The sequence below is a fragment of the Humulus lupulus genome, chromosome 7 (genome assembly GCF_963169125.1).
Source record: "Humulus lupulus chromosome 7, drHumLupu1.1, whole genome shotgun sequence".
NCBI lineage: Eukaryota > Viridiplantae > Streptophyta > Magnoliopsida > Rosales > Cannabaceae > Humulus > Humulus lupulus.
The window spans coordinates 80,530,556-80,545,945 of record NC_084799.1 but is presented as its reverse complement, the minus strand read 5'-3'; the positions used below and the strand labels follow the sequence as shown (position 1 = coordinate 80,545,945).

Below are 15,390 nucleotides of genomic sequence, written 5' to 3'. Positions count from 1 at the left end.
ATCTGGAACTCACCTCAAACACGGTTTTGAATCCCCTTTAATGGCTGAAACAAGTTCCCTAGATCCCACCTTTGATCTCCTAGCTCAACTCCTCAATTTGGGCTCTCAAAATTCAAAGAAAAGTGAAGGGAGAAGCTTGTACGGGAGAGAGAGGAAGAGAGGATGAGGTTGGCTCTGTTTTATTCTATTTTCCACAGCTTTCTAAACACCCAAAGCTGATATAAATCCTTAAGGTCAAAAGACCATAATGCCCTTAAGCCAAATAAACCCCTTTAAAGGCTTCCAAGGGTAAAACCGTCCTTTCCCGCCTATCTCGTTAATTATAATTAACGCTCCCCAATTCCCGCTATTCTCAATATTCCCAAATACCAATAAATCATATCCCATTACCCTTTAATTCCCGGTAATGCTCTAATCATTAAATTCACTCCGAGTCTCACCCCAAGCCTCGAACTTTACCCGTTATGACTAGACCAAACACTTACATCTCATGATCGTCTCATGTTGATTAGCTCGAACCAATCCACCTTATAATGTGGCTATATTAATTAATCACAACCATGCACCCAAAATATACAATTACGCCCACAGTGGCCAAATTACCAAATTACCCTCATATTTAACATATGAACCCATATGCATGCATTCATCATCATATAATAATATAATTCACGTAAACATGCATATAATCATTAAATACTATAATAAATCAATTATGGCCCTCCCGGCCTCCTAATCAAGGTCCTAAACCTTATTAGGAAATTTGGGGCATTACAAGGTTACCGCAAAGGGCTTAAGATCAAGATCATACTCGAGGGTCATTCTTAATTTATTTTACACTCGGACCTGAGGTAAGAAAACTGCACCCATTACGTGACATACATGATTAGAGCTTGGCCCGAATGTTGAATATAGTTTTGATTGGGCATTGGCCCCTGTAAATGCGCATGATTATGATTATGCATGTGATTATTGATGAAGCATGTTGAGTGCTCTATAAATTGATATTTATTATATGATGAATGCTTGTTTGCATTATATACTTGAGAAAAGTATTGTCTTATCAGTCAAGGACGGCAATAGCGTTGAGCGCTGGTCGTAAAGAATTAACTTATGGGTCAAGGGCGGCAATATCACGTCAAGCACTGTTCGATATGATTAGATCTAATCAGGAGAGCATTACACGCTCGTTCAACCCAATGGTCATAGAAAACTAAAGCACTTGACTCTCTCTATGGCTAGTTACTCATAGCTAGGGCAAAGGACCTAGGTTGACTCTATGGTCATCTATTTAGGGCAAAGGGCCCCCAACTTGACTATATGGTCATCTGATTAGGGCTGCGAGCCCCAGAATGATTCTATAATCATTTATTGGTACTTGTATGCATGCATGAGCAGGTTATCACTGCTGGGTATGCTAGATATACATCTGAATCTATATATATTGCTCATGCAATTGTATTAAGTTTTCTTGTTGGGCCTTGGCTCACGGGTGATATGTGGTGCAGGTAAAGGAAAAGAAAAGTTGGACTAGCCATGAGTTGGAAAGCTTAGGTGGCGACGTGTACATATGCGGCCGCTTGACTACCACGAACAAGGTTTCTTAGAGGAACTAGGGTTTAACCCTATTTTCGCCGCTTAGGTCGGCAGATTGCAACTTTTGAGTTGCAATGACCATTTTGGAATTGTAAACAACTTTGTAAACGTTATTATGAGATCCCATGTACAGTTTAATGTTTTTAATGAAATAACCATTCCTTTTGACCGAGATTTTAACCTTGGACCATTAATCACATTTAGATGCACGTTTATGGCCTAATGACTCGTTTAGCGAGTTAAGCACTATTTAAAATACATAGTGTAACGTTCTAGGCTAACCAGGGCGTTGCACCTTTGCTTGGCAAATTTTAGATGTTAAAGGCATTAGTCCAGTGATTTGTACGCACAAGATTCTTATGGAGGACTCCTATAAACCTTCTATTGAACATAAATGATGACTTAATCCAACTATGAAAGAGGTTGTGAGAGTGGAAGTCTTGAAGCTTTTGAATGATGGAATTATTTATGCCATTTCTGATAGTTCATGGGTGAGTCCGGTTCAAGTGGTACCAAAGAAAGGAGGAATGGCGGTTGTAATGAATGAAAATAATGAAATAATTCCAACTCGTACTGTGACGGGGTGGAGACTGTGTATTGATTATAGGAAGCTTAATAAGGAAACTCGAAAGGATCATTTCCCTTGCCTTTCATTGACCAATTATTAGATCGCTTGGTGTGCCATGATTTTTATTGGTTTCTAGATGGTTATTCGGGATATAACCAAATTTTTATTGCTCCAGAGGACCAAGAGAAGACCATCTTTACTTGTCCATATGGTACGTTCGCCTTTCGTAGGATGCCATTTGGCTTGTGTAATGCACCATCCACTTTTCAAAAGTGTATGATGGCCATTTTCACTGACTTAATGGAGAATATAATGGAGGTATTTATGGACGATTTTTTAGTTTTTGGTTCCTCGTTTGACTCCTGTTTGTGCAACCTTGGGATAGTTCTCAAAAGATGTGCGGAGATCAATCTTGTTCTTAATTTGGAGAAATGCCATTTCATGGTTAAGGAGGGGATTGTACTTGGGCATCGAGTTTCTTCTTTGGGTTTGGAGGTGGATAAAGCAAAAATTTCTACTATTGAGACCTACCACCACCAACTAATGTGAAGGGGATTCGATGTTTTCTAGGCCATGTCGGTTTTTATAGGCGAATTATTAAAGACTTCTCTAAAGTTACTAAGCCATTATGCAAGTTATTAGAGATGGATGAGCCTTTTCTTTTTGATGAGTCATGTTTGAAAGCTTTTAATGTCCTTAAAGAGAAACTCATTGCAGTACCCATTCGTATTATGCCTGATTGGAGTGAGACATTTGAGATAATGTGTGATGCAAGTGACTTTGCTATTGGAGCAGTTCTTGGGCAGCGAAGAGACAAGATTTTTAGAGTTATTTTTTACTCTAGTTGTAAAGCTCAAGAGAATTATACAACTACTGAGAAGGAGATGTTAGCGGTGGTTTATTCTTGTGACAAGTTTCGTCCTTATATAATTGGATCTAAGGTAATGATCTAGACTGGTCATGCAACTATTCGGTACTTGTTTGAGAAAAAGGATGCTAAAACTCGCTTGATTAGATGGGTTCTATTGCTCCAAGAATTTGATTTGGAGATCCGAGATAAGCGAGGGAGTGAGAATGTAGTTGTAACGCCCTACAATCCAGGGATCGTTATGTTGTGCATTTTAAACAGTGCTAAACTCGCTAACCGAGCCATTTGGTCATAATGGTGTACCTAATTATAATTAACGGTTTAGGGTTAAAAAATTTGGTCAAAGATACAACGTTTCACTAAAATGTTTACTGTATACATTGGGATCCCGAAAATATATTTTAAAGGTTAATTACAATAAAATATTTACAACCAGCCGACCTAAGTGGAAAAATAGGGTTTGACCCTTTAAACCCTTGGTCGTGGTGGTCGAGCAGCCGCATATGTACACATCGTCACCTAAGCTCTCCAACTCAAGGATGGTCCAGCTTTATTTTTCCTTTACCTATACCACATAGCACCCGTGAGCCGAGGCTCAGCAAGAAAACTCAATATGCTCATGAACAAGTAATAACATGTCACCAAATCACAATAGGCATGCCTAGCAGTAATAACCCCACTCATGCATGAAAGCAAGTACAAATAAATGTTTGTGGAGTCCTGCTCTCTGAGTAGATGACTAATAAGTCTCTCGCTCTGAGGTAAATGACTAATAAGTATCTCTGAGGTAGATGACTAATAAATCTCTCTCTGAATAGACAACTAATAAGTCATACTCTGTATAGATGACTAATAAGTCTATCTCTATGTAGATGACTGATAAGTCCATCTCTATATATATGACTGATAAGTCTATCTCCATATAGATAACTGATAAGTCTTTCTTTGAGTAGATGACTGATAAGTTTATCTTTGTTTAGATGACTGATAAGTCTATCTCCGTATAGATGACTGATAAGTCTATCCCTATGTAGATGACTGATAAGTCCATCTCTATATAGATAACTGATAAGTCTATCTCTATGTAGATGACTGATAGGTTTATCTTCGTATAGATGATTGATAAGTCTATCTCTATGTAGATAACTGATAAGTCTATCTTTGAGGTCCCACACCCTCCTAGCCATGTGACGTATCAGTCACCTGAGCTTATAGCCCTGGCTCTATGTAACAAGCCTTTAGACCAGACAAGCGCTTTTGTTTTCATCGAACTTAGGGTCGGTCAAGCATTTCATACTTATGTTGATAATGCTTATGTCGATTAGATCTAATATTTTCAGCTTGCGTTAAACATGCTAATACCGTTCTTGACTCATAAGCCAATACCATACTACTAGTTCCCAGTACCACTGCCGAACTTGACTAATAAGTCACAGCTTCACAATCAATACTAACACCATTGTCGTTGCTGACTAATAAGTCAGTACCATACACAGATAAGCAAAGCTGCTATGCATTTACTATGCAATTAATGTCCATATATATAGCACTCAACATGCCTCATCAACAATTACCAACATAAATATAACCATGCACCTTCAACATCCATATATAAGGTATTCAACATGCTTAATCGATAATCACAAGCATAATCATGATCATGCACAATTACAGAGACTCAAGCTCTGATCAATTCCATATTCAACATTCATGCCATGCCATAACCATATGTATCATATGCATCTCATGCATCACATACTGGGTGCAATTTTCTTACCTTTGGTCCAAGCATAGGTTACCAATGAACGACCTTCGAGCACGATCCTGATTCCAAGCCCCTAGAGATAACCTAGTCACAACCATAAATGGTGTTTCAATGAGTTCAAGTTCCTAAACCCAATCCTGAGCTTTAGGGACCTCCAATCCCACCAAACAGGGTGGTGGAATCATCCCCCGAGCCCTCGGGCCAAAACCCCAAAAAGTACCCAAAAAAACCACGTTTTGAAGACTGTGTAGCGCTACAGTGCTACCTATTGGGTGCTACAATGCTACCTATTGGGCTCTATAGCGCTATAAGAAGAACATCATCCCCCAAATAGAAAACATAGCGCTGTAGCGCTACCAACCTAACGCTACAGCGCTGGTACCAGATTTATGGGTTTCTAACTTCGTGTTCTTTGAGCTTCAAAGCTCCAAATTCAATCCCTACGGGTCCCTAGCCCCTCAAATCAACATTTTAATCCCCCAAACAGCTCACCCAATAGCATAGCAACATTAAAACAACAACAAATACCCAAAATCCCCATAGGAACTCATAATCTAAGTCTTGAGTTCATAAAACTCAAGAACACCAAGAACATCGAATAAACTCAGGAATTCAAATCTTAAATTACCTCTAATTATGTCGTTCCTCACTAAATCCTCTAGCTAATAAGCTTCTAATCGTTTCTAGAATTGCTATACCTCGATCCTCGCTTGAATCCGAGTCCTAAAACTCAAGTTTCCTTCGTAAATGCTAACAGTGTCAAAAATGGAACGAGAGAGAGAGAGAGAGAGAGAGAAAATATATTGAATGTTGTTTTTATGTTTCTGATAGGTTACTTCAAGCTTAAGTAACCTCAAGCAAATCCTAATGCTCGGGGTCCCGAAAACGCCATTGGGGGTAAAATAGTCAAAATTCCCAGAATTTCCCCGTGATCTCACTAACTCTCAATTTATCATCAAATATTTATTCCCATTACCCAATATCCCAGTAATGTGCTAAATACCCATTGACTCACTCCAAGTCAAGTATGAATTCTGTTGTGACTTTCCCACTAGCTTGCCTCCTAGGATCATCTCGTGCTGAGTAACCCTAGCATAACCAAATAATAATGAAGCACCACACACATACCACATATATGCCAAATATACCCGAAATGGCCAAAATATGAAAATTGCCCAATTAAACAGAAATGGGCCCGCATGCATATTTAATACACCTAAACATGCATACTAGTCATATTATAATATAACTCACATATTCACATAATGATACACATAAATATCACATAATCACATAATTCCAAGATTTGCCATCCTGGCCCCCTAATCAAGGCCCTAAGCCTCATTAGGAAATTTGGGACGTTACAGTAGGGGCTGATCATCTATCTCGTCTTGAGGGGGTAAATAGTGGAGATGAAAGTTTGCCAATTTTGGAAGCTTTTTTAGATAAGCAATTATTTTCGGTGGCATATGTGAAGAGTTGTGATTGGTGTCAACATGTGGGAAACATATCTAGAAGACATGAGTTGCCTCTCACTAATATTCTAGAAGTGGAGATCTTTGATGTGTGGGGTGTTGATTTCATGGGACCATTCCCACCTTTGTTTGGTAATCTATACAGTCTCTTGGCGGTGGACTATGTAAGTAAATGGGTAGAAGTTGCTACAACAACTACAAATTATGCTCGGATAGTCAAATTTATTCAAACGAATATTTTTTTATAGATTTGGTACATAGAGAGCAATACTTAGTGATGAAGGTACCCATTTCGCTAATAAGGTTTTTGATGCTCTTATGGCAAAGTACGGAGTAAGACATAAGATGGCCCTAGCTTATCATCCACAATCTAATGGTCAAGCGAAGATATCTAATCGGGAATTAAAGCTTATCTTGGAGAAAACGGAGCAATCCAATAGAAAGGATTGGTATAATAAGCTTGATGACGCTTTATGGGCATATATGACAACTTTCAAGACACCTATCGGCATGCCTCCTTATCGAATTGTGTTTGGGAAGGCTTGTCATCTACCATTTGAGCTTGAGCACCGTGCACAATGGGCCATTAAAAAGCTGAATTTTGATTTGAAAGCTTTGGGAGAGAAAATACTTCTCCAACTGAATGAGTTAGAAGAAATTTGTCATGAAGCTTAAGAGAATGCACAGATTTATAAGGAACGAACGAAAAAGTGGCATGATAAAAAAAATTCTTCGAAGGGAGTTTGTACCAGGAGAGAAGGTTCTTTTATTCAATTCTCGTCTTAAACTCTTTCCTGGTAAATTAAAGTCTCATTGGTCAAGACCGTTCATAGTTATTCAAGTCTTTCCATTTGGAGCTGTTGAGATTCAACAAGGTGATGAACTTGCGTTCAAAGTAAATGGCCAACGGTTGAAGCATTATTTTGGAGTAAAAGTAGAGAAACTGGCGAGCATTAAGCTTGTTGATGAGTAGTTTGGTATTGAGGTACAAGGTCTAGCTAAAGACTTTAAATTAAGCGCTTAATGGGAGACAACCCATCTTTTTGATGACTTTTATTTATTTTTCGTAGATTTTATTAGTGATTTAGTTTAGGATTAATATTAATTTTAGTTTCGAAAGTTTTATAAAAAAAATGAAAAATGAAAAAAAAAATTGAGGCAGGCGATATACATCGCCAAAAGTGGAACTTTTTCGCTCTTTTTGGGCCACAAAACAGAGAGCCTGGCGATGCGTCGCTCGGATTTTGGCGACGCATTTTGCCTAAACCTTAATCGCACCAGGCGATGCATCGCCTGGTGAGTGGTGACACATCACCACTTCTGTTAAAAAAATTCAAATTTTAAAAGAAATCAGCACAAGAGTCACATTTTTTTTAGTTAGGTAGTTTTTTCTTTCATTTTCTTTTTACTTATTTACTTTTACTTATTTTTATTTTCTTTCATTCTCTCCCATTCCCACAATTCTACCTTCTTTTTTTCTTCTTCAAGCTCTATCACCATCATTTTTGTTCATCATCATCTTCCTCATACTTCTCATCTTTTTATGATCCATTCTCCTCACATTATTATTTCCTTGCTATATTTCTATCATTTATTACGTTACATTATATTTCTCAAGCTTTCCTCAATGACAAAGTGGAGATGAACAAGGGTTTCCATTCCATCCCAAGTAAGGTTATTTCTCTTCTTTTGGTTGTATTCTTTGCTTTATTGTGATGATAATTTGAAGTTTGGACTATTTAGTGTCATGATATGTACTTTTGGAGAAGATTCAATGTCTAGAGTGGTGTTGGAGGTGTGTGGTTCTTTAAGACATATCAAGTGTTTGATAAAATGCTCCAATGGCAGTTTCCATTGATTTTTGAGGAATTACTTGACTTTTGTGGGTGATTTTAATTTGTGTATGTTTGGAGATACATTAGAAAGTTTAGGGGTGATTAATTTTGGCAATTATGCATTGATTTAGTATATGTGGGATGTTGATATTTTTTTATGATTGGTGCTTTTCATTGGAGTTTGGGGGAGAATTTTGGTGTTTTGTGAGAGGTAGTTGGGTTCAAGAGTGTTGTTGATCTTAAGAGTGGTTGTGAGGGTCTTTGATTATTGCTTATGGGGCTTAAAAAGAAGAGAACCAAGGCCTCTATCTTGATGTCTTTTATTGTTCAACATTCTCTTGTAAATGATGAGGACAAGGCTAAATATAGGTTGTATAATGATCGGAATAAGAAATCATCATGGAATCTTCTTTTCAGTTGGTGCCATGTGATGGAAATTTGTTGAGCATGATTTAAGAACGTGGATGGTAACACTTATGTGAGGTGTCCATTATGGGGAATATTAGTGTGGTTAGAGAATTTTATGCTAATGGAACCCAACAAAGAGAGAACAATTCTGTGATGGTAAGGGGTCGAATGGTGAATCTTTCTCTGTCGGTGATTAATGCAATTATGGGTTACCACGAGTTTTGGATGATGAATATCATACTATGGTGAGAGAGGGACCATATTACAGATTTATCTTAAGTCATCTTGCTCCCCCTGGTGTGGATTGGAATTATTCTACTATTGATCCGACGGTGCCCCATAATGTGTTTAGTACAGTGTTGAATCCTTATGCCAAAGCATGTAATAGTTTTATTTGTTCAACATTGATGCTCTCTACCAATAAGTCTGAGATTCCGGTTGACCAAATGGTTTTGTTGTATTGTATTTGTGCTGGCAAGTCTATTGATGTTGGAATATTAATTCGGGACAATATTTTTAAGATTAGGAGGGGTGCTACTATAACGGCCCAAAAATGCTAATAGGGTTTAGAGCCTTAATTAGCGTGCTGGGAGGGCATAATTGGATATGTACGTGATTATGCGATTTAAATGCATGACTATGTGACATGCATGATATATATGATGATGTGAATATATTATATGCATGTTTATGAGTATTAGATATGTATGTGGGCCCTTTATTGTTTATAAGGGGATATCTGTAATTTTGGCCCGTTAGGGCGTAAATGCGATTATATGTGATAAATGGTTGAGACCACATTATTATGTGAATATATTTACGGTACATGGCTCGAGGCGATCCTAATGAGCGAATTAGTGAAATAGTTGCAACAAGTTTTAATACCCAACTCGGGGTGAGCTTAGGGGTATTTTGCGAAGTTTAATGTATATTTGGGATTTATTGAGTAACAGATAGGTATTTGATAATTAGTTGGACATGATGGGATTAATTGGAAATTTTTAGGATGACTCGAGGAATTAGTGGGAATCTGGATTAATGACCGTTTTACCCTTAAGGGCAACAAAAAGGGATGAGTTAGCTTAAGGGGTAATTTAGTCTTTTTGGGTTAAGGATATACACAGAAACTTTAGGAATGTATCAGAAAAACCAAGAATCATTCTCAGCTCTCTCTCTCCCTCTCACTCACATACTCTCACTCCCTCTTCTTGTGTCTTTAAGCTAAGGAAAACAGAAGGAAAACTCAAGGTTTTAAGCTGGGTTTGGGCTGGTTTAAGCTGGGGAAAATTAGAGCTAGGGTCAAGCAAAAGGTTCTGAGGAAATTAAGCTATCAATTCAGGTAAGAATCTGACTTTTGATTGTTGAATTCTGTTGAAATAATGCTAGAACTTAGAGCTTGCATGAACATGATTTCCAAATTGGTTTTGAGTGTTTGATGGGTGTAAGAAAATTGTTATAAGTTAGTTGTGATGGTTGGGACATGAGGATAAGTTTTTTGGGTTCAATTCTAAGTTCGGTTGAAGATTGTGGTTGAATTTTGAGGTTTAGGCTCGAAAAAAAAATGCTAGAAAAAGTTGGATTTTCTGGGTTTGGGGGCTCGGGTCGTGGCCCTGTTCTTCAGGCGATGCGGCCTGTGTGCTTGAAGAGGCTGGGATGCCTCTGTTTTTCCAGGTGCACTGCGACCCAGGGGGTGCAAGTCGCGGCCCATGTCGACAAGCAAGGAGGGCCAGACCTCTGTCTAAGGGGTGGATTGTGAACCTTAAGGGAAAGTCATGGCCCTAAATGGAAAATAGAGGGAAGCCAAGGTTTTTAGGCTCGGGGATTCAAACCTAAGTGCTCGGGACGAATTCTACTACCCGACTTAGTAGAATTCGAGGTCCTGGAGGCTAGTATTTGTTTCCAAAAAAATTAATTAGATTAGAGTTTGATCGTTATCCATTGTTGATTGTGACTAGGATTATCATTAAGGTTCAGAACTGAGGATCGTGCTCGGAACCCTTCTTTATCCATCGCTCGGGGTTCGAGGTAAGAAAACTGCACCCATGTGGTTGTGTTTGGGACTAAGGTTCCCCGTAATTGAATATATGTATTATTTAATTGTACGACTGTTGAATGCAATATGAAAGTACGACCTAAGGGTGTTAGGGTTGATGATAAACATACTAAACACAGCTCGGTCTAAGCGAGTCGGGATCAGATAAATAACCAGAGGGCTCAACCTAAAGGCGCCGATTCCTCATTGCTTGTATTACTGATTGAAATATATGTTGAAAGTATATGTTTATCGTTGTCTAGCGTGTTGGAAAAATCTTATACAGGATCTTTATTTATTTTCATGAATATCTAATATTAAACAAATTAATACGAGATAGCCTAAAACATGTTTCTAAAATTGAATTCAAAGAGAAACAAATAATATAATACTTACAGTATACGCAGCGGAATTAAGAGTCCTTCCTTCAGTTTCTCTAACTCTTGTATCCTTTCTGTCGCAGAGTATTATCAAGAAACTGAACCGATCTTCTATTTTCTTCACGATCTTCCAATGTATCCTTAGAACCACCTAGACTAGTGTGGGCAATTCCAACACATGAGATAGATATAGAGAGAAGAAGAGAAAATAACAAAGTGGCTTAGAAAAGGACTTGTGTTTAGAGAGAATATAAAACTATCAGAAAATCTGACTTGTGACTTATCTGTCGTCTCTAAAATCTTCTCTCTATGCACTCCTTTTATAGACTCAATTAGGCCATTTAATTTAATTAAAAAATAAATAACATAACAGCCATTTTGAAGCCCTAGGTCGAAATTATCATGGGCTATAGGCCCGTGAAATTTCCCATTTGATTATAAGCCCATTGGACTTAAAATCAAGGCATGTATTATTTTCTATTGATTTAATTAATTAAATAATTATTTAAATCCTTTATCAAATTAATTATTTATAATTTTAACCTTGATTTAAATTTATTTATTAATTTAGATACCAATTTATCTTAATTAATAAATCTGCCATAATTTCTCTTTTCTTTTCAAAATTACACAACTCTGTGAAACTATCCAAAATTGACCTGGTCAACTTTGATAATTCTAATTGATAATTAAATTAATTAATTGAGACTATCTAGATGATTTTATCCAAGGTACAATGGGGACCATGGGCCTATGAAATCAAACTCCAATAAGTTATCATAAATCTAACAAATAAATTTACTAACTTATTAATTCCTCGTGACTCCACTATAGACTTGGAATTGCACTCTTGAATTCATAGAACGCTCTATAACAAATATAGATACGCTATTAATTATCCATTGTTACAACCATAATTGTCACTCAATCCTCTATAGACGGTCTACAATGAGATAGGACTAAAATACCGTTTTACCCCTCATTGTATTTTATCCTTAAAACACTTAGTTCCTTGTAAATGATATTTCAGTAAACTAATTTAATTACTAAAATGAGATCTCTATCATTTAACACCTTGAACCAAACTAAAAGGAAACCATCGTTTCACTTCTTCATCAGAAGTTATAGATGTTCATATCTATGATTAACACTCCCACTCAATTATACTACCGAGTTCCCAAGATGTAAGTATGGGTTAGTCCGTAGGGTAAGCTGGTAACGAACAAGTCAAAGAACTCAAATAATACAATCAGTTAGAATACTAACCACTCAGAATTGAGATTGAATTGATCTATGGTCAACTATATGATATGACTATAATAGATAATAACGACATGTTTACTTATCTTATCAACTGTCAATATCGGTCCTGTCTGATGTAACATATACATCCGATCTTATCTACTTTGCTAATGTTCTGGAAAGAACATAACACTGTAATGTGTAAGTAGATCATATCGTAGATTGGCAAGTCAGTGTAAATCCAGTGCAATGACTAATCTTAGGACTAACTTATTTTGAACATATAATCATATTTATATTCCACTGTGATTACGTCACTATAAATAAGATTAGCTATATGCTCGGGATTTAATAGAAGTTTATATTAAACAAATAATCATGAAAATAAAACATGTGAGCAAAGTGATTGACCAAGTCAAAAAATGATTTCTATTCTTTTATTGATAATAAAATGAGATTACAAAGAATTTGGGTTTTAATTAGGGCATAAAACCCCAACATAGCGTTATACTTGTATTCTGCTGATTATTTGAGTTGATTGGATTGAAGTTGATTAATGCTCTTGTTTCTATCTATGCTTATTGTTTATGGTTTTCTTGTTGGGCCTTGGCTCACGGGTGCTACGTGGTGCAGGTAAAGGCAAAGGGAGAGTGGACCAACCATGAGTTGGAGAGCTCTAGGGTGGTGTGTACATTGTCAGCTGCTCGACCGCCATAGCCGAGGGAAATTTTACAGAAATAAGAGCTCTAACTGTATTTTTACGTTAGGCTGGCTTATGTAGTATCAATTTTTGAGAGTTTTTTTCCACCATGTAAATGCTATTTTTGGGATCCCATGTATCAAACATTTGTTTAAATGAAAATTAACCGTTTATGATCAAAATCGTTTAACCCTAACGTGCTAGTTGACTTTAGATTCACATTTATGTTCAAACGACTTGATTAGCAAGTCTTGCACTATTTTAAACACACAGTGTAACAGTCTTAGTTATCTAGGGCGTTATAGCTACTAGTGGTCATGGTCATGCCAGTCTGATTACTGGGTTATGTAGGGCGGCTGGTGTTTCGAAGAATGAGACTGAGCCCTATTTGCAAAATACCACTACTGATCATGGTAATTTGACTCGTGGTTCGTTCTGGCAAGGGGGAATCCTCATCCTTCTGGCCTTGGATTTGAGGTGGATGATAGTGAGAATGTCCCACCACTGCCTAGTGCCCCATGTCCATGTCTCCAACTGCCACTTGATGCTTTCCAACAATCAAATTATGATAATCAAATTTGGCAACATGCTCGTGACAGACAAGCTTAGCGTGCTGCTTCTTCGTCTCAACCTGCTGAGGATAGGCATTATTCGATCGATGACATTGTTCAACTATTGGTTCAGCAGGGAGAGCGATTGTCTAACTTGGAGTTGTCCAATCAGAGTCTTCATCGATGTATGTCTGATATGCAGGAGCGTTAGTTTCACTTCTACAACTACATGGCGACAGTTCATAATCAATGGTAGCAACAATCTCCTGATTGTCATTTTCCACAATTTCTGAGCTTGTTTCATGACCCATACCGCTCTCCAAAGCCCGATGAGCCACTATTTGTTGATGACGGTGATGATATGGCCGACGATCCTTAGTCGGGTAATGGGGTATTTTTTTTTTCTTTCCTTGATATTTTCTTACTAACAGTGGGGACACTGTTTTTATTAAGTTTTGGGGGAGAAGAGTTTATGTTTCTTTTATTTTTGTTTATTTTATTTTTCTTAGTTTTTTTTATGTTTTATTGGATGACTGTACTTGACTAAATTGATATGTTGACTTTATGACTCAGGGGTTTCAATGATGACTATTATGCTTAACTCTTTGATATCGCTTGGTACGTGTTTTGAATCGTATTGACTGTGTGCTTGGCTTATCTTACTTGGTGTTAATATTATTATCTCTTGTTGAAGTATATCTCTTTATGATTCTTATTCAATATATGGCTTTGTGGGTATTTTAGAGACTTGGATTCATTTTGTTTGACATAGATACAACTAGAACTTGCTCGATCAATTTGTTGAGGCGAAATCCTAGATCTTTGTTATGTAGAGATGATAGAGGCAATTTTTTTTTGAATCATTTGAGCCAAAAATCTAACCTATATATATATTTTTTTTCTTTTGTTTCCCTTTTTGAGCTATTTTACATTATTATTATTTGTTATTTTAACACATTTTGAGCTTGTGACATGCCAATTTCAACTTGATTAATTTTTATCCTTTTACCCTCTTTTGCACCATAACCATAGGGTTGAATTGTATTGATTTTTGGAATGTGTTGTCAAGTAGGGGAATGAGATATATTATGATTGTGTGATTGGACAACAGATGATGTGTTGGATTTCAATGTAAAAAGTGAGTTACTCTTCAATTGTGTTGATTGTAAAGTTTCTTTTCAAAATAAATAGAATAGAAAAGAAAAGAAAGATGAATGTTTTTTTTTTGAAAAAAAAATGTTGAAATGAAAAATAATTGTAGAATGGAAAGAAACAAGTTTGGGAGAAGTAGTAACTCAATGATGAAAAAAATGTAGATGCAAGGGATGAGAGAGTGAAAGAATCTTTTGGGAAACGAGAAGTTTTATAGTATGAAGTTAGTTCTTTTGTAAGTTTATGGTGTGAAAGTACGCCTAAATGTCTATTCTCATCCACCATTGACCTGAACCTAATGTTATAAGCCAAATGAAGACCTTTTAATTTACATGACATTTGATTTACATTAGTGGAGACAAGTTGATCAAGTGAGCTTATGGTTGTTTTGACTATGTGGTCTTGATGCACATGAGCTACATATTTGTTTGAGATTATTAGAGATGTTTGTATACAATGAGATGGTAATATTAACATTTGAGTATTGATTTATTGAAATTCTAGTCTTATGCTTTAATTCACATATTGAGTGATTGAAAAGAGTTAGTAATTTGAGAAGTTAACCCTTGAGTCTAAATAAACATTCTTGATTTGGTTGTGTTAGTCATTTTTAGTGTTTAAGAATTCGTTGTTTTGATTATGGTTTGTTATTACTAAGAGTCTCTTTTGCTTGAGGACAAGCAATTGTTCAAGTTTGGCGGTGTAATGAGTGCATGTTTTATGCACTAAAATATTTATTTTAATCCTTAGAATGGTTTGTTTTTCCTTAATTTTTGTGTAGATTTGATGAGTTTCATTTAAGTGTGCAAGAATTGAGT

General features: G+C 36.6%; 2 protein-coding genes across 2 annotated transcripts; both read left to right on the top strand.

The window, feature by feature from the left end:
• Nucleotides 1-2,009: 2,009 nt before the first annotated feature.
• On the top strand, nt 2,010-2,713 carry LOC133791898 (uncharacterized). Its single transcript, XM_062229805.1, has 3 exons — nt 2,010-2,190; nt 2,301-2,375; nt 2,550-2,713. Exons 1-3 carry the CDS (start codon nt 2,010-2,012, stop codon nt 2,711-2,713), a joined length of 420 nt encoding a protein of 139 aa, XP_062085789.1.
• Nucleotides 2,714-2,808: 95 nt separating this feature from the next.
• Nucleotides 2,809-6,947, top strand: LOC133791897 (uncharacterized). Its single transcript, XM_062229804.1, has 3 exons — nt 2,809-3,105; nt 6,275-6,436; nt 6,534-6,947. The coding sequence occupies exons 1-3, from the start codon at nt 2,809-2,811 to the stop codon at nt 6,945-6,947; spliced, it is 873 nt and encodes a 290-aa protein (XP_062085788.1).
• The last annotated feature ends 8,443 nt before the right edge of the window (nt 6,948-15,390 follow it).

Coding starts and splice junctions, on each gene's coding strand:
- LOC133791897 (XM_062229804.1), top strand. CDS start 2,809: ATGGATGAGCCTTTTCTTTTTGATGAGTCATGTTTGAAAGCTTTTAAT. Junction 3,106..6,274: donor CTTATATAATTGGATCTAAG/GTAATGATCTAG, acceptor GCATATGTGAAG/AGTTGTGATTGGTGTCAACA. Junction 6,437..6,533: donor GTCTCTTGGCGGTGGACTAT/GTAAGTAAATGG, acceptor TTTGGTACATAG/AGAGCAATACTTAGTGATGA.
- LOC133791898 (XM_062229805.1), top strand. CDS start 2,010: ATGAAAGAGGTTGTGAGAGTGGAAGTCTTGAAGCTTTTGAATGATGGA. Junction 2,191..2,300: donor TGTGACGGGGTGGAGACTGT/GTATTGATTATA, acceptor ATTGGTTTCTAG/ATGGTTATTCGGGATATAAC. Junction 2,376..2,549: donor CATCTTTACTTGTCCATATG/GTACGTTCGCCT, acceptor ACCTTGGGATAG/TTCTCAAAAGATGTGCGGAG.